Source organism: Malaclemys terrapin, chromosome 1 (assembly GCF_027887155.1).
Source record: "Malaclemys terrapin pileata isolate rMalTer1 chromosome 1, rMalTer1.hap1, whole genome shotgun sequence".
Lineage (NCBI taxonomy): Eukaryota > Metazoa > Chordata > Testudines > Emydidae > Malaclemys > Malaclemys terrapin.
Window position 1 is genome coordinate 295,551,264 of NC_071505.1, and position 19,357 is coordinate 295,570,620.

General features: G+C 40.6%; 1 protein-coding gene across 9 annotated transcripts in view; it reads left to right on the forward strand.

Annotated features, from left to right (window-relative positions):
- The window catches only part of FNDC3A (fibronectin type III domain containing 3A), a 185,962-nt gene extending 167,174 nt beyond the window's left edge, over window positions 1-18,788 (forward strand). For all 9 annotated transcript variants that reach the window (XM_054014852.1, XM_054014842.1, XM_054014869.1 and 6 more), the window contains 5 exons: window positions 6,386-6,669; window positions 8,982-9,191; window positions 10,506-10,672; window positions 11,930-12,057; window positions 16,392-18,788. In XM_054014852.1, coding sequence (XP_053870827.1) covers window positions 6,386-6,669; window positions 8,982-9,191; window positions 10,506-10,672; window positions 11,930-12,057; window positions 16,392-16,706 — 1,104 coding nt within the window. In that variant the 3' untranslated portion in view covers window positions 16,707-18,788. The remainder of the gene's footprint in view (window positions 1-6,385; window positions 6,670-8,981; window positions 9,192-10,505; window positions 10,673-11,929; window positions 12,058-16,391) is intronic.
- The last annotated feature ends 569 nt before the right edge of the window (window positions 18,789-19,357 follow it).

A 19,357-nucleotide genomic window follows, 5' to 3' on the forward strand; every position in this document is an offset into this window, starting at 1 on the left:
GGGTCCTTCGTATGGTAAAAGTGGGATATTCTCTCCAGTTCTGCTCTTCTCCTCCCTCCCAGACCCATCCTCAACCTGCGAGGCCTCAACAGCTTCATAAAAAAGCTGAAGTTTTGCATAGTCTCCCTAAGTTCGATCATCACCTCTCCTGATCCAGGAGACTGGTACGCTGCCCTCGACCTCAAGGATGCGTACTTCCACATCTCGATACATCCTGCTCACAGACATTTCCTCATGTTTGTGGTCTACAACAACCGTTACCAATTCACGGTCCTCCCTTTCGGCCTATCCACAGCCCCACGAGTCTTCACCAAGTGCATGTCGGTCATGGCCATTTTCCTACGTCAGAGGCAAGTGCAGATATATCCATACCTCAATGACTGGCTGCTCAGTGGAGATTTCAGGGATCAGGTGGAGGCTCAGGTCCACTTTGTGAGATCCACTTTCGACAGGTTGGGTTTCCTCCTCAACGAACACAAATCGACCCTATCACCAACTCAAAGGATAGAGTTTATCGGCTCAGTGTTGGACTCGGGCCGGGCCACGGCGTCACTGCCAGAGGCCCATTTCCAAGCAATGACGGACATCATTCAAAGCCTCAGACGGCACCCTATGACCACAACAAGGGGTTGCTTGAGGCTCCTCGGCCACATGGCAACATGTACTTATATGGTACAGCACGCCAGACTGAGGCTCAGGCCTCTACAAGCTTGGTTAGCATCGGCCTACTGTCCAGGACGAGACTGCCTAGACACAGTGGTCACTCTTCTGGTGCAGGTCCTCAAGTCCCTCTGCTAGTGGCTCAACCCGCAGGAAGTGTACGAGGGAATCCCCTTCAACAGACCCCAGTCCTCTCTGTCTCTTGTAGCAGATGCATCAGCGCTGGGATGGGGCGCTCACCTGGGAGAACTACAGACGCGAGGCCTCTGGTCGCAGGATGAGCTCTCACGCCACATCAACATCAAGGAGTTGAGGGTAGTCCGACGAGCATCCCAAACCTTCCAAGTCCAATTGCAAGGGAAGTGTGTGGGAGTCATGACAGACAACACAACTGCGATGTTTTATACAAACAAGGAGGGTGGGACTCGTTCTTCTCCCCTACGTTGGGAAGCCCTCAAGCTGTGGGTCTTCTGCATAGCCTACTCTATTCACCTGGAAGCGTCTTACCTCCCAGGGTCCCAGAATGAGTTGGTGGACTACCTCAGCAGATCCTTCCACAACCATGAGTGGTCCATCTGCCTGGACGTAATACACAGCGTTTTCCAAAGGTGGGGAATTTCCCAGATCGACCTGTTTGCCACACGGGACAACAGAAAGTGCCTGTGATTCTGTTCCTTCCAGAATCACAGTCCGGGCTCACTCGCGGATGCATTTCTCCTACCCTGGATGGACCATCTGCGTTCCCACTCATCCACGAGGTTCTGCTCAAGATCCACTGAGACAAGGCAGCGGTCATACTGGTGGCAATGACTTGGCCTCGTCAGCACTGGTACACCACGCTCCTGGAGCTGTCGGTGGACAATCCCAGTCCACTGCCCCTGGTCCTGGACCTGATCACCCAATACTATGGTCGCCTTCAGCACCCAAACCTCCAGTCCCTTCACCTCATAGCTTGGAAGCTCCATGGCTAACCCCATGGAGCTCAGGTGCTCAGAGCCTGTTAGGGAGATCTTACTTGGTAGCAGGAAACCCTCCAGCAGGGCCACCTACCTGGCCAAGTGGAAAAGGTTTGCAATCTGGTGCTCTCAGAGCCGCGTACCTCCGATGCAGTTGCACATACCGCTTATCCTGGACTATCTACTGCACTTGAAACAGCAAAGCCTGGTGGCACCATCCATCAAGGTACACCTAGCAGCCATCTTGGCCGCCCACCCGGGAGCGACTGGGTGTTCTGTCTTCGCCAGTCCCATAGTTGGCCATTTCCTAAAGGGGCTGGACAGACTGTACCCACGGGTTAGACAGCCAATCCTGGCGTGGGACCTGAAGCTGGTCCTGTGCAGACTAACGGGGCCACCATTTGTACCCCTGGTGACTTGCTCGCTCCTCTACCTGTCACTGAAGGTGGCCTTCCTAGTCACCATTACTTTGGTAAGGAGGGTATAGGAGCTACAAGTCCTCACCTCCGACCCTCCTTACATGGTTTTCTATAAGGACAAGGTGCAGCTCAGGCCTCACCCAGCCTTTCTCCCAAAGGTTGTGTCCTAATTCCACTCCAACCAGGACATTTTTCTACCTGTGTTTTACCCTAAGCCTCACACGGATAGCCAAGAACAAAGGTTTCACTCTCTGGACATTAGGTGAGCGCTGGCCTTTTACATTGAACGCACAAAGCTGTTTCGTAAGTTAAACCAGCTGTTCGTGGCAGTGGCAGACCGGATGAAAGGATTCCTGGTCTCATCGCAGAGGATCTCATCATGGATCACGTCCTGTATCCAGGCATGCTATGAGTTAGCCAAAATTCCAGCCTCTGCACTAACAACACATTCCAAGAGAGTGCAGACCTCCTCGGCGGCATTCCTGGCCCCGGTTCCAGTCCAGGAGATCTGCAGGGCAGCGACATGGTCCTCGGTTCACACTTTCACCTCTCATTGCTCAATTACCTAGCATGCCAGAGACGATACAGAATTCAGCAGAGCGGTGCTCCAGTCAGCAATTCCATAACTCCAACCCCACCTCCTAGGGAAGGCTTGGGAATCACCTAATTGGAATCGATATGAGCAAGCACTCGAAGAAGAAGAAATGGGTACTCACCTTCTCATAACTGTTGTTCTTCGAGATATGTTTCTCATATCCACCTGCCTTCCCCTTTGTCAGAGTACTGGCAAGAAGCAACTGAGGAGGAGCCGGGTCGGCAGGGTCCTATATTCACCGCCATGGAGGTGCCACTCCAGGGGGCTCCACAGCCAACCCAACGGGTGTTGCTAGCGGAAAAACCTTCCAATGACTGTGCACGTGGAATCGATATGAGCAACACAGCTCGAAGAACAACAGTTATGAGAAGGTGAGTAACCATTTTTCTCAATGCGTGGATGAGACAATAGTGTAGGGAGAGAGGTTTCGATTTATTAAGAACTGGGGAACCTTTTGGGAAATGAGGAGCCTATACAGGAAGGATGGGCTCCACCTAAACCAAAACAGAATCAGATTCCTAGCATGTAAAATTTAAGGTGGTAGAGGAGTTTTTAAACTAAGGTCTGGGGGGAAAGCTATCAGGTGCGGAGGAGCACATGGTTTGGACAGAGACATCCCTTAGGGAAAGATCTATTAATGGGAATTCTCTATATCCTAGTATTGAAGATAGGATAGAAGTTAATAAAGTACAGGTAGGAGATGACGAGAAACAGTCAAATGAAAGAGTCCCATTCAATTACATCACATAATGGCAGACAACTAAAAAGTGACAAATTGTATAAGTGCTTGTATACAGATGTTAGAAGTCTAAATACTAAGATGGTGAACTTTGCGCCTCATATTAAATGAGGATATTGATATAATAGGCAATACAGAAACTTGATAGAATGATGATAGGCAATGGGACATGGTAATATCGGGGGACAAAATATATAGGAATGACAGAATAGGTCGTGCTGGTGGGAGAGTGGCACTGTATGTGAAAGAAAGAATAGAGTCAAATATTATAAAAACCTTAAATGAATCAAACTGTGCCATAGAATCTCTATGAATAGAAATTCCATGCTTGAATAATAAGAATAAAGCAGTAGGGATCTACCACCAACCACCTGACTAGGAAATGCTCCAGGAGATTAGAGAAGCAATACAAATAGAAAACTAAATAATAATGGGGGATTTTAGCTATCCCTATATTGACTGGGTACATGTCGTCTCAGGATGGGATGCATAGATAAAGTTTCTTGACTCCATAAATGACTGCTAGCTAGTCCTAGAACCCACAAGAAGAGAGACAATTCTTGATTTGTCCTAAATGGAGCACAGGATCTGGTCCAAGAGAAAAATATATAGCTGAACTGCTTGATAATAGCAACCATAATATAATGAAATTTAACATCCTTGGGCGGGAGGGGAACACCAATGAAGCCTGCCACAGTAGCATTTAACTGCAGAAAGGGCAACTACACAAAAATGAAGACGCTAGTTAAATGGAAATTTAAAGGTACAGTCACAAAACTCAAATGCCTGCAAGCTGCATGGAAACTTTTTAAAAACACCATAATAGAGGCTCAAATTAAATGTATACCCCAAATTAAAAAACACAATAAGAGGACCAAAAAGTGCCACAACAAACAATAAAGTAAAAGAAGTGGTTAAAGGCAAAAAGGCTTCCTTTAAAAATTGGAAGCTAAATCCTACTTAGGAAAATAGAAAGGAGCATGAATTCTGGCAAGTCAAGTGTAAAAGTATAATTAGGTAGGCCAAAAAGAATTTGAAGAGCAACTAGCCAACAACTCAGAAACTAACAGCAAAGAGTTTTTTAAGTACATCAGAAGCAGGAAGCCTGCCAAACAATCAGTGGGGCCATTGGACAAAGGACATTCTAAAGGAACACTTAAGGAAGATAAGGCCATTGCGGAGAAGTGAAATGAATTCTTTGTATTGGTCTTCCCTGCAGAGGATGAGAGGGAGACTCCCACACCTGAGCCAATCTTTTTAGGTGACAGATCTGAGGAATTATTCCAGATCGAGGTGTCAATAGAGGAGATTTTGGAACAAATTGATAAATTAAATAATAATATGCCACCTACCAGATGGGATTCACCCATGATTTCTGAAGGAACTCAAATATGAAATTGCAGAACTACTGACTCTGGTATGAAACCTATCATTTAAATCAGCTTCTGTACCAGATGACTGGAAAATAGCTAATGTGACACCAATTTTTTAAAAAGGCTCAAGAGGCGATCCTGGCAATTATAGACTGGTAAGCCTAACTTCAGTACCAGACAAATTGGTTGAAACTATAGTGAAGAACAGAATTATCAGACACATAGATGAACACCATTTGTTAGGGAAAAGTCAACATGGCTTTTGTAAAGGGAAATCGTGCCTCACCAATCTATTAGAATTCTTTGAGGGGATCAACAAACATGTGGACAAGGGTGATCCAGTGGATATAGTGTACTTGGACTTTCAGAAAGCTTTTGACAAGATCCCTCACAGAAGGCTATTAAGCAAAGTAAGCAGTCATGGAATAAAAGGGACCTCCTCTCATGGATAAGTAACTTGTTAAAAGATAGGAAACGATGGGTAGAAATAAATGGTCAATTTTCACAATGGATAGGGATAAATAGTGGTGTCCCCCAGGGATCTGTACTGGGATCAGTGCTGGTCAACATATTCATACATGATCTGTAAAAAGGGGTTAACAGTGAGGTGGCAAATTTGCAGACGATGCAAAATTACTCAAGATAGTTAAGTTCAAATCAGACTGCAAAGAGTTATAAAGCGATCTCACAAAACTGGGGGACGGAGTGAGCAACAAAATGGCACATGAAATTCTATGTTGACAAATGCAAAATAATGCACATTGGAAAACATAATCCCAGCTATACATACAATATGATAGCGTCTAAATTAGCTCTTACCACTCAAGAAAGAGATCTTAGAATCATTGTGGATAGTTCTCTGAAAACATCCACTCAGTCTGCAGTGGTGGTCAAAAAAGCCAATAGAATATTAGGAACCATTAGGAAAGGGATAGATAATAAGACAGAAAATATCATAATGCCACTGTATGAATCCATGGTATGCCCAGTCCTTGAATACTGCATGCAGTTCTGGTCGCCCCATCTCAAAAAAATACATTAGAATTCAAAAAGGTACAGAGAAGGACAACAAAAATGATTAAGAATAGGGAACAGTATGAGGAGAGATTAAAAAGACTAGGACTTTTCAGGTTGGAAAAGAGATGACTAAGAGGGGATATGGTAGAGGTCTATAAAATAGTAACTGGTGTGGAGAAAGTGAATAAGGAAATATTATTTACTCCTTCACACAAGAAACCAGGGGTCACCCAGTGAAATTAATAGGCAGCAGGTTTAAAACGGACATAAGGAAGTACTTCTTCACACAGCACATAGTCAATCTGTGGAACTTATTGCCCGGGGACATTGTGAAAGCCAGAACTGTAACAGGGTTAAAAGAGAATTAGATAAGTTCTTTGAGGATATGTCCATCAATGGCTATTAGCCAAGGCGGTCAGGGATGCAATCTCATGGTCTGAGTGTCCCTAGCCTCTGATTGCCAAAAGCTGGGAATGGACAACAGGATGGATCACTTGATGATTACCTGTTCTGTTTATTCCTTCTGAAGCACCTGGCATTGGCTACTGTGGGAAGACAGTATATTGAGTTGATGGACCATTGATCTGACCCAGTATCACCATTCTTATGTTGCTTTGCATTTGCAGGCCGTGAATGTTGCAGGCGCAGGACCTTTCAGTGAAGTAGTTGTATGCATGACACCAGCCTCTGTACCTGCAGTTGTGACCTGTCTTCAGGGAAGAAGTGAAGATGAAGTGGAGAGTCCACACTATTCACCTTCCACATGCCTTGCCATAAGCTGGGAAAAGCCCTGTGACCATGGTTCTGAAATCCTTGGCTACAGCATAGACTATGGAGAAAAGCAGCCTGTAACTGTTGGGAAGGTTTCAAGCTATTTCATAGACAATTTGCAGCCAGACACAACATACAGGTATGCTGTGCAAAGTGGTGTGCCTTCCTTAGCATTTTACGTAGAAGGAAAATAATCTATTGTCTTTGTTCCCACATTGCTTCAAATCACTACCACCCTATCAAAGTATTAGTATGTAGCTATGGTCAGAAAAGAGACTATGTAATGAACTCAACAGATCTGGTCACTATGGACATTTAGTTGTATCTACCAAGTTTTTGCTCCTGTTAGCATGGCAGAACCAATAAATTTCTGGAAAAAGAGAACCTAATTCCATTCATGCATCAGCTTCATATTGGTTAACAAAGTTCTGATTGTAAATTCAAATTCAATGAGACTTTGTTGTCATGAAACAAGATATACGGGTGTTGTCAAAGTATTGAAAAAAGACAGACTCCTAAGGTATCTGTCAAATTAGGTAAGATCTGTCCATGGTAGGACTGTACATCATTTGATCTGCTGTGTCCATTTGTCATTATTTTCCATTTCTGATCCAGTGCCTGGTTGTTACAAAGTGTGATGCAATTTCTGCAGAACCTTTATTGCTGGTGGTGATACATCTAGGCACAAAGAGCATAACTTTGAGATCCCTGGTGGTGTCTACAAAAGTGATGGTTACAGAAAACATCCTTTTCCTTGTAAATCAGTTAAATTTAATATGGCAGTTATTAAAAGACGATGAACACAGAATTCCACTGTGCCACTTCAGTCATTTTTACAGTTGAATAGCATTCTATGCTCATGTTACAAACACAGATCCTCTACATTAAAATAGATTGGGTGAAATCTTGACTCCATTGAAGTCAATGGCAAAGCTCGCATTGACTTCACTGGGGCCAGGGTTTCACCCCATGTGTATGATGTTCATTATAGACTGCCAGGGTAACCCTTAATATTTTTTTAGAAATAAAATACTTTTGTGTTACTATTACTTTTAAAACTGTTATATTAGTAATTGAAGAACTACTGCCTGCCACATTATGAGTAATTGTAAAATATATATATTACCGAAGAACTGGAAATTGACATTGCAAAGATATTTTTGCATTTAGACACACAAAAGTACTTTTATATCACAGATTTGATAAACCCTGCCAGCTTCTTGTGAAAATAAACAAAACTCAAATATGTGGTCACCAGTTCTACAGTGTGCTAATAAATTAACATACTCAAAATTAAACTGTTCTATAGTGATAGATATATAAGGAATGAAATATGTGCAGACAGAGGGACCCCAGCATTTTGCAATTGTGAACTTAATTTTTGCAGTTGCTCAAACATTGATTTTTTTCAAAACACACAGACATTAATGTATGATATTTTAATGGAAAACAAGGTGCCTTAGAGTCATGAAGTGTTGGTCTAATCAAGGTACCTTTGAAATCCATAAAGCCTGCAGCTGTGTCCCCCAATTTCTATGCTCTTTAAATCTCAGGGCTATTTTCTGTTTTTGTTTTGTAAAAATAAGGTTCTAATCTTCTTTGTTGAGTCACAGACCTTCAAACTGTAAACCTGTTCCTGAGATTGAAAGTTTGCAACATTGACTTCCTGAAAATCACAGATTATTCCTAGTCCCTACCGCAATCACAATGGCCTGCAAAGTTCACAGCTGCTAGACCTCTGATTTATCATTTTCTTTCCCTCTTTTCTTGTGGACCCCTTGATAATTCATTGTTGGGAGTGACCAACTGTGCCGCTACCAGTGATACCAGCACCACTGCAACATCCCTGCAAGAGAAAAAAATGGTGGCAGTCCAAATATTCCCTTCCATTTTTAATGAATTAGTTCAGTTCTAGGAGGCTCTCAGAACTTCTCTCTGGCCACCCCAACTCTCTTAAGGCTGGTCGTAACATGGATGTTTATTATCAGAGAAAGCTGAATGTTGATCTGTTGCTTATTACTTCAATTATTAGTATAATGAAAATATGCAGTAATTGGAAGGGATTCAGAAGATCATGGCTTTCTATTAATATAATTCCTATAAATATAAGTTCTTGTGCTGAACTAGGATCACTTGATGTCCCAGGACCCAAACATTAGAACTTTTATTTCCTGTCATTATATGATGACCCTTATGTTAATATTCTTTACTTTTAATAGAATAGATTGTTTTAAAGTACTGCAAGATGAATGCACATTCATTAATATTTATGACTAAATCCAACAGCTCTGAGTGGTAAGGGACATATATATCATAAAAAGTAGTATCTGTACAATGACCTTATTATTCTCTACTGTAACACTCTTGAATATGAGTACTGGAATTAATCAGTTACCCTTTTAAATCTGTATTCATGTTTACATGGATAATTTTTTTCTTTTTAATTATTAGAATACGAATTCAAGCCCTAAATAGTCTTGGAGCAGGTCCTTTCAGCCACACAATAAAACTGAAAACAAAGCCACTCCCTCCTGATCCGCCTCGCCTGGAATGTGCTGTATACAGTTCTCAGACTCTCAAGCTAAAATGGGGAGAGGGAACTTCAAAAGCATTAACTGACTCCATTCAGTATCACCTTCAAATGGAAGATAAGAATGGAAGGTTAGCACTAATATCACTTCCTTTTGTATGTGCTCTGCATTATATATGGTGTTGTTTAATGGATTAAGGATGTATCAGAAAGACATAATGGAAGAAAACACCATACCTTTGGTTTAATTTAAAATGAATTTAAGAAGTTGTCTATCTTGGGAAGAAAATGGGAGACTCTGATGTTCAGCATTAGAGGGTGCAAGAAATTAAAACTGAACAGTTTTCATAGTGAAGGTTCAACATGAGGAGCTTGATGTGGAGATAGGATGGCTTGTGCCACCATGCTCTTCTGTTTTCTATGGTTTTGTTAAGTATTTATGTTGATTAAGTTTGATCTAATTCTTTTAACTTGATGCCCCTCTTGGGGGATGAGGGGTGAGTTCTCACCTTGTTGCTGCTTTCTTTATAGGGTGAGGAGCTTAAGGATTTAAATTCATTAATGTTTTACTTGCACCACTTTTCCCTAGATAGCAAAACACACAATACCACCGCACCACATACACTACCCAGTATGAGCATATGATAGCTTGAGAACTGGACAAAAGTAGGACAGGGTAGATTATGGAACCTGCCCTGACATAGGGAGAAACAGAAATGGAGATCCACATAGCAGGGAATTCACCATCGCCCCAAAAAGTAATTCATGCCTGCACCCCAACTCAGAAATGAACAGGAGTCGAATATGGTAACAAAACTTCTCCACTCTCTCTGAGACAAAACCTGTGCTATGTATTAGAACCCCCAAGACTGAAAAGCAAACAGATGGGCTAGTGAAACTAACCTGCTCCAGCATCATGACACAAGAGAGTGTGGCCAATCTAGAAAAACCCATCAGTGGGGCAACAACGTATGTTGCAACTGTGACAGATCCCTCCCACACAGATGTGACATTAGCGCCATAGCACATCTTCCCCGCAAAAATGTGGAAGAGCAATGGGAACCACAGAGACTGGACCATTTCTTGGAGCTAGTGAGGAGTATTGCTGAGGTGCAGGTAGCTAAAATCCAGGCCCACTCACTTTTGATAATAGGGGAGCAATGATAATGAAAGCACCACATACTAAACTAATCCAGAGCTCTCCCCCTTTCCCACTCCAAGACGAAATAAGACCAGTAGCAGTTACTGCTTATTGAAAAGTGAGCTTATTGTTTTGTATTACTAAAAGATCATAAATTAACTTGGAAATTAGTATTTGTGAGCTTCTCATTAAGTTCCAGGAATTAAAAAAAAAAGATGAGTGAATTTAAAACAAAAATAGAAATCATGCAGACTACTTTGGAATCTATTTAGTCTGTTTATATAATCACTATGTCTACTTTCAGATTTATATCCTTATACAGAGGACCATGTCATACATACAAAGTACAAAGACTCATTGAGTCAACATCCTACAAATTTTGTATTCAGGCTTGTAATGAAGCTGGTGAAGGTCCACTTTCTCAAGCATACATTTTCACGACTCCCAAATCTGTTCCAACTGCCTTGAAAGGTAAGCATTGTATTTTCACTTGTCATTTAACTGTAATGTCATTTTTCTCACTACTTAATAAATCAGTTCTACTAGTCCTATTCAGTTTAAACAAGCTTGCAGTTAAGGGGCAGTGCTGAGTAGTTTAAGTCCCAAATCCATGTTAAGGTTTTTTTTTTTTTTTAATTAAAAATCAACTGAATAGGAAGGATTTTGTGATCATATTTTATTCAATTAATTATTTTTGATGTGGTTTAAACAATTCCTCTTTAAAGTGCTCTAAACAAACACGATACATTGTGGCATCCAGAGACTCCATAATGGGTGCATTAAAATACATAGATTATGACGGTATCATCAGCAGCTCCATACTTAATGGGACATGTAATTTTTCAATTAAAGCAGGGTTGACAGCCTTTTGTCAAGCTTGAACACAAATCACCAAGACTGCACATCTCCTTCCATACACTTAGGGTACAGATTTAACTTTCTGTGACATCAGAAATAAGTTTGCCTAGGCATTTGTAGTAGTATTCCTTTTGGAAATGTTTCTTGGTGTCCTGGTAGCAGGGCTGGGTCAGATCCATCCAGAACACCTGCAGACCAACTCATTTGAGGCCCCTTCCTATGTCATCACTTGCTCCTTCCTTCCCTTATATTGTTGAGGAATTTATAAAATGACTACTACATACAACCCGGCACCCAGTCTCTTCCACAGTGTATCACGTAGTCTCAGACTCACCCAGCCCTCACTCACTGTACAGATTCTTCTTTCTGTATTTGGTGGGTGGGGAGGTATCAGATTATCCTGTCTCTGCCTGCTGCAGGGTTCTTATGCTATCCTTTGAAGCATCTGGTTCTTTCCACTCTCTGATGGTTGAGTATGGCAATTCCTGTGTTCAGACTCGGTCAGTTGATCTTAAACTGCAATTCTTGATCTACATTTATTACTTAACACTTCTCTGCAATAAAAGTTCTTTCAGACTACTTTCTTCATAGCAACTAACCTTTCTTATGATATTAATTCATCAGAATCATAATTGTCCTTGCTTCCTTGTGGAGGAAACAAAACATGTAAGCAATATGCTAGCATCCTTATTTATGTAGTGTTAGTCAACATGAGAAGTGGATAAGAAAAATATCTTTGCACTTAAATCTTTTGTTTCTGTGTTTCAGATACAAAATAAAATACCATAGAGGCTACAGTTTACAAATTAGTGAAAACCACTAACTGGAGACAGTACACAGTTAACTAATGTATTTGCTTTTTTCCAATAGCGCCAAGAATAGAGAGAGTAAATGATCACACTTGTGAAATCACATGGGAGGTTTTGCAACCAATGAAAGGTGATCCAGTTATTTATAGTCTTCAGGTCATGGCGGGAAAAGACTCAGAATTCAAACAGGTATAGTTCATTAAAAAAATGTAATGGTGAAGGTTAATTGCAATTAAAGAATGTGCAGGTCAAATGTTATATTTATCACCCATGCTGATTTTGTCTTAAAAGCTAATCCTCCAGGTTTCTTCTTCTAAAATGTTTACAGAGGGAAAAGACTTCAGTAAAAGGATGTTATAGTTTCAGACTGGAAACGGGGTGTACATTTTTAACAGTGAGGGTAATTAACCATTGGAATAGTTCACCAAGAATTGTGGTAGATTCTCCATCACTGACAATTTTTAAACTAAGATTGGATGTTTTTCTATAAGATCTGCTCTGGGAATTATTTTGGGGAAGTTCTATGGCCTCTGTTATACAGGAGATCAGACTAGATGATCACCGTGGTCCCTTTGGGCCTTTGAATCTATGAATCTGCATTGTACTGATGAGTCATCTTGAATACTACGTACAGTTCTTTGCACCTGAGGGTCAGGAAAATGTCCACAAATGGGAGGAATTGAGAAAAGGGAAACAAATTAATTAAAGGAATGGAAGCAAGATTTATGAAGAAAGAGTAAACAAACTCGATGTTCACTGCACATCATGAACTGTTCAAGGAAAGCTGTTGATATTCTAGAAAGTTTCACTGTATTGTCTGTAGTGTATGGAAAGCACAGTAGAGCAGACAGGCCCTACCCAACAAGAAGAATTCCATAGGCAGTGTAGACACAGTGGAATGTTGGTTTGCGGGAAGCTGCTCTAACCCATTCCAATCATTAGTTTCTTGCCATTCATTCCCTTCCCAGTGATAGGGGATGCTGCAACCACCAGTGCCAAACAGTTAAGAATGTTTTCAGTTAATTTCAGTTTTTACCATGTAGATATGCAGTTTGAGATGCCAAATAACAAAATAGGCTGCTTTTAACAGAGGATGTACAATACCACCTTAGCTTCTGATGTCTTTCACTATGAACTCTCAGAAAATTGACATATAATTAGACTTGTGAGCTCTGTTTCACACTATTAAGCAAGCAGGTTTCCTTCCAAAGAGGAAGCACAATTAATTTTGAGATACTGTAATTTTATTATGGGCCCAAATTAAATAAGTGTAGCCCTGTGTTTTGGTAGATTATGCACATTACTAGTCTCATAAATCAGTACCTACAATGTAGTGTTACGTATTTTACTTATTGATTTTGTAGCTTTAAAGTTGCAAATGCAGCGTTCAGTATGTTAGTAGAATTCATTGAATGCTGTGTAATTGCCTCTAAAGACAGAGTTGGACTGTTTTTTGGGTACGTCTATACTTACCTCCGGGTCCGGCGGTAAGCAATCGATCTTCTGGGATCGATCCCGGAAGTGCTCGCCGTCGACACCGGTAGTCCTGCTCCGCGAGAGGAGTACGCGGAGTCGACGGGGAAGCCTGCCTGCCGCGTGTGGACCCGCATTAAGTTCGAACTAAGATAGTTCAACTTCAGCTACGTTATCCATCAATTTAGCGTGTCTTCACTAGACCCGCTAACTCGACACCCGCTGCTTCAATTGCAGCAGTGCTGATCTACGGGTAAGTGTAGACATGGCCTTAGAACCAGATTCTCTTGTCCATTAAGGCTGCTTTTTGCTACTCCAGCAATACAAAAAAGCGGTCTGGTCTACCCTTAAATTTCAGGTCAACACAGCTGAGTGCAATAATCCACACCCCTGGCACCATAATTACGCAGACCTAATCCCTGGCATAGATGCAGCTAGGTTGACGGACGACTGCTTCCATCAGCGTAGCTACCAACACTCAGGGGTGACAACGACAGAAAAACCTCTTCCATTTCCATAGGCTGTGCATACACTCTGGGGTTATGCTAGCAGAGCTACACTCTGTAGCTCTGCTACTATAGTCCTTGTAGTATAGACATGGCCAGCCTTAAGACCTTCTAGTGTAGGGTGCCCTCTGTGTAGGGGAATCCTCTTGTGGCATTGGTCTGCTGTAGGGTTTCCTATACAACCTGTCTCCCATCCCTTGGTGTGGGAACTGTGTCTAGGAAGAAGGGGAGTCTCCAAGGTGTCTATACATTCTAGCAATCCCTGGCTGTCAGAATGGTCTCTTGGGTCCATGGGCAGCCAGCTGTAAAGCAGGGCAGCTGTCAGTATAGCTGGACCAGACCAGAAGATCTGCCCTTAATGTGATGTGAAATGTTGGTTATTGTAACGCTTTATGTAGCAAGTAGTAGAAAGAGCTCTCGTACTATTTCTACAATCTTCAAGCAAATTCAGTTTGAGAAGTTTATTACTTTGACAGCATACACCTAATGTACTGTATTTCCTCTGAAAATATATTATACCTATATGAAATTTGATTGTACATCTGATTAATTATATTAGTTCATGAAACATCTTTAAATCAAATTTTGCATCAAGACAAGCAAAACAGGGTTACATTGAGTTCCAGACCTAAACCTAGAGAACAGGTTTTGATTATTTCTTCCACCACTAAACAAATTAGTAGTTGCATGCATTTGTTTGCTAGACGATGTTCAATACTGTGAAATCAACTATAGGAAAAGGTTTTGGATTATTTGATGTTTGTTTACTGCTACCAGTACTCCACTTAAATATGAGATCGAATAATGGGAGAGAAGAGGATAAAAGCATTTAAAGAGAGAAATTAGCATATGCTGTGTTTGTGATGCATATGAAAATGAATCCACCCACCCAGACCATTATGCCTGCAAGGAGTCTTATTGGCCTCAATGAGACTTCCACAGACATAAATGGATCTACAAACATGGATCCTTAGGAGACCGGGCCTCAGCTTTCAGTGAGGCAGGCATTCAGAACGTAGAAGAAGCAGTGAGTTCAGTGAAAGATGGGGCCTAGTCACCCAACAGATAGATTAAGGAACAGTGTGAATGAACACTAACAGCGTGTTGGGACCACTGAATTGGTGAGGTTAAAAGAATCACAAAGAGGGCTTTTCAAGGCAGGGCCAGCCCTTGACCAAATGGAGCCCCAGGCAAGGACTGTCTTCGGTGCCCCCACCTTCCATTTGTTAAACTTCTGAATACCTTATTTTTTATTGCATTTGTAGCCCATTTTACAACTCTGATGCATGATTTAGCCCTCACATATAAGACGATAAATATGCATGCTAGGATCTGTAAATCTGTATTTATTCATGATAACAACAAAAATGGCACCCCGGGCAATCGCCTGCCCCCAAATCCGGCCCTATTCAAGGCTCTTTATTGGCTCCAAAGTTTGCTGGGAAAATTTATGGTGGTCTTTTTAAGAGAGCGTAGCTTAAATATAGCAAAAATGTGTTGGATTTGGTTAGAATTGATGAATATGGTAATCTGACATCTAGAGACAAGGCGGGTGAGGTGATATCTTTTATTGGACCAACTTCTGTTGGTGGCTATTAGGGAGACAAGCTTTTGAAGTACTCGGAGTTCTTCCTCAGATTAAGGAACAGTGTGAATGAAGAGCTGAGGAAGAGCTCCGAGTAGCTCAAAAGCTTGTCTCTCTAATATCCATCAACAGAAGTTGGTCCAATAAAAGATATTACCTCGCCTGCCTCTTCTCTCTAATATCCTGGAACTGACACGGCTACAACAACACTGCGTACAATCTGACATCTAATTAGTCACTAGAAACCCATTGTGAGACAATGAGATTTACATCAAATTTGACACTTAAAATGTTTACTTAAAGTGAAGGCTTCTTACAGGAGCTAAATTTGGTGCTTTGCAAGTTATGATATAGTGGAGTTTGTAATGCTACATATTTTACCAAAAGACTGAAAATAAATTTAATTAGACATTAAAGTTCTTTTCCATTAATCTTTGTTAATTTTTTCTGCCTATATGGCTAGAAGAATGTCATTGAAAACACAGGTGATTAAGTAGCACTTGCTATTTTCACAATAACTTCAACAGTAAACATAGAGACATATTAAACCAGGGATTGGCAACCTTTGGCACGCAGCTCACCAGGGTAAGCCCCCTGGCGGGCCAGGCTGCTTTGTTTACCTGCTGCATCCGCAGGTTCGGCCGATCGCGACTCCTACTGGCAGTGGTTCGCCATCTCAGGCAAATGGGGCTGCCGCTGCTTCCCACCACCCCCATTGGCCTGGGACGGCGAACCGCGGCCAGTGGGAGCCGCTATCGGCCAAACCTGCGGACGCGGCAGGTAAACAAACCGGCCCGGCCCGCCAGGGGGCTTACCCTGGCGAGCCACGTGCCAAAGGTTACCGATCCCAGTATTAAACTATAGGTATGACATTTTGTTTAAATTTTTACAGTAAACACAATGTGCCTGTTTGCTAGAAGTGTTTTTGTTTTTTTTTTTTTTTTTTTTTTTCTTGACAGATTTATAAAGGGCCTGACTGGTCATTCCGGTATTCAGGCCTCCAGCTGAACTGTGAATATCGTTTTCGTGTGTGTGCCATTCGACAGTGCCAAGAAACAGTAGGTCATCAGGACCTGATAGGCCCCTACAGTACCACAGTACTATTCATCTCTCAGAGAACTGAACCACCAACCAGCACCAACAAAGACACTGTGGAAATCTCAAGGACACAACAGACACTAAGTGATGAACAGTGTGCTGCTGTCATCCTTGTGCTCTTTGCTACCTTTTCCATTCTGATTGCCTTTATCATTCAGTACTTCGTAATAAAGTGAGAAAAACCATTTTCTTTTAGAATGCTGCCCATTACATTTTACATTCTCATATTCTAAAAATATTTCTGTTCTCTTGCTTTTACAAAAACAGGCATTTAGCATCAGCATTGGGACTGTAGCACATCTTTTCAGCCACTTAAAATGCTTATTAAGTAGACGCTGGCACAGATTATAGAATGCAAGCCACAGAAATATTTCCTTTAACATGCCTTCTTGCAGTACAAACTTTATATAAGGCAAGCAATGTATCATTATAAGGTTATGACCAATAAGCAGGAGCGTAATAATGGTAACCTGGTCCACATTTTTAAGGATTAGTACCTTAAGGGGGAGATGGGGAAATGAGTAAAATGTATTTAAAAGTTACACTAACAAACTTGTGCTGTATAAAATGTTAGTCTGATGCTGTGAAAGCAATCTAGCGCTGTATTTCTACCTCCTCATTTCTCTTAATTATTTGGGAAGCAGGATTATGATGAAAATAGAAGGGGCTTTTCTCAGGCAGTAAACTGGATGGAAGTGAATGCATGAAAGAAGATTCTTATCGAAATGTAGAGTTTTCCACTGCAAGTATACATTTTGTAAGACTAAAAAGATATGGCACAAATGGTTTATCTTGGCCCCGATATGTTTACTCATAAAAATGCCTCTTTAGCTTCCTACAGACATGGAAGAGAGAGAGCTTTTTTGATCTAACACTATAAAGAAGTAAGTTAAAAATCATTTTTGAAATAAGACCTTTATTTGATTGGGTGCTGTTTATATAGATATATGTGCCCTCTATTGATAATGTGTATAAATTTTCTTGGATAACCATAATTTTTGCTGTTACCCCTACATTCACTTGCCGTGGCCACCGGAATGAAGCACTGCCTTTGTTCTTTGGGGCACCAAATCGGGCAAAGGGGGGAGTGTAATAATTTGCACCAGAAAACTTCAACCTTCTTTTTCCTGAGAACCTAACGTTTAATGTAATGTCTCTTTGGATACTGTACCAAAATGTTGATTGCATGTAGTTAATGTTGCATTAGAGCACTTTGCAATTGCATAATTCATCGATGTTTTGTGAGCTTGCATTTGTGAGTTCTTGAATGACCAGACTTAACTTTATCAAGTAGCCCGTGGAACATCTTGCCAGATGTCAATGACTGCCAGTTACATAAAGCTTGTAGTGAAACTATCTTAAAAAAATTCTTGTCTCATCACACTTACAATTATCTGTTATCCATTTTGTAATTAGCTTTAATTTATTTCAGTTACAAGATAGTGGATCACTAATGACTTCTACTTGTGTTGGATTTAGCATTTTTAATGGTATTAAGCACTTCTGTCAGTCTTAAAATAATAATAAAAAGAACCTCTGTCTTGTGTTTTGAAGATCTCTGAAGAATTTCTCTTATATTAGAACGGGCATGTATTGTAATTGTTTCTACGTCCAATGATCTGTGCTGTAGAATAATGTTGTTGAGTTTTGTTTTAAAAAAGAAATGGATAAGAACTTGGCCCTCAAGTGGTAAGAATGATCTGTCTTTAAAATGTACTGTATGTTTACATTTTATTTTAAATTTGTCACTTTTATGTAGAGGCTAATATCTTCCCACAAAATACAGTGACAGCAGATATTTTCTAGAACCTTCTTAAAGTGCCATGTTCGGCAGTACAAATGAGATTGAGTGTAATAGCCCAGAGATTTCTATATGGTTGAATGTCTAAAATGGTAAGATTTGTCACTCCAGTTAAACTGCAGTGGCTTATGTTTTTCATAGTAAAATTCAAATGAACTCCTATTTTTGATAGTAAATGTCATTTAATAGTGTATTTGCCATTTGAACCTCAGTGCAGATTACTGCAGTGAAGACAGTTTTTAATGTAATCTTAATTTTACCTCATATACTGTACATTCCAAAAAAACTCTAAACTTTTTAAAACGTTATAGATACAGTACCAAACATATCACTTTAAACTTGTATAATGTTGGACTTCATACAGATTAAAAATGTATAATCTCATAGAAATATACACAAACTATGTAGCAAAAGTATCTTTAAAATGTGTGGAAAATAAAAGTATTCTTTTTCCATGTTTGTTAATTGATCTTTGGATATAACTGAACTATTCCTGGACTTCCCCACTTTTCTGGCAGACAGACATAGTTTTTAATGAGACAACAATTCATGTAAAATAGTATTCTCCTCCTTTTGCCAGGTTTTAAGAATTCTGTCTATTTTATGACAAGATGAGTGTGACCAGACACTGTCTCAGACATCAGTCTGATAGGGAGATTAGGCAAATTCCTCATTGCTATACTAAGTGCCTTTCTTAAAACTTAGCTTTGCTCTCCTGTAAATTATTTTTCCTTAGTGCTTTCATAACCATATTGTTTTGTTAGTGAAGCAAGGAATGGGTATTAAATGTAAACGCTGATTTGAAAATCACAATTTCATTGAACAATATTCCATAGTTCCTAAATATTGCGTGTAGCCTACTTTATGCAGTACAAGAAGTTAGTGCAAGAAGACTAAGAAGCAGTGATTTAAAATAGCCCTTACAGTACAAAAAGCTAATTCTTGCCCAGCAGAAAATTATCTATTTTTCCACATGATCCATTCATACAAGCTCTTTTAAATCTATTTTTGTCATAGGGAACTGCT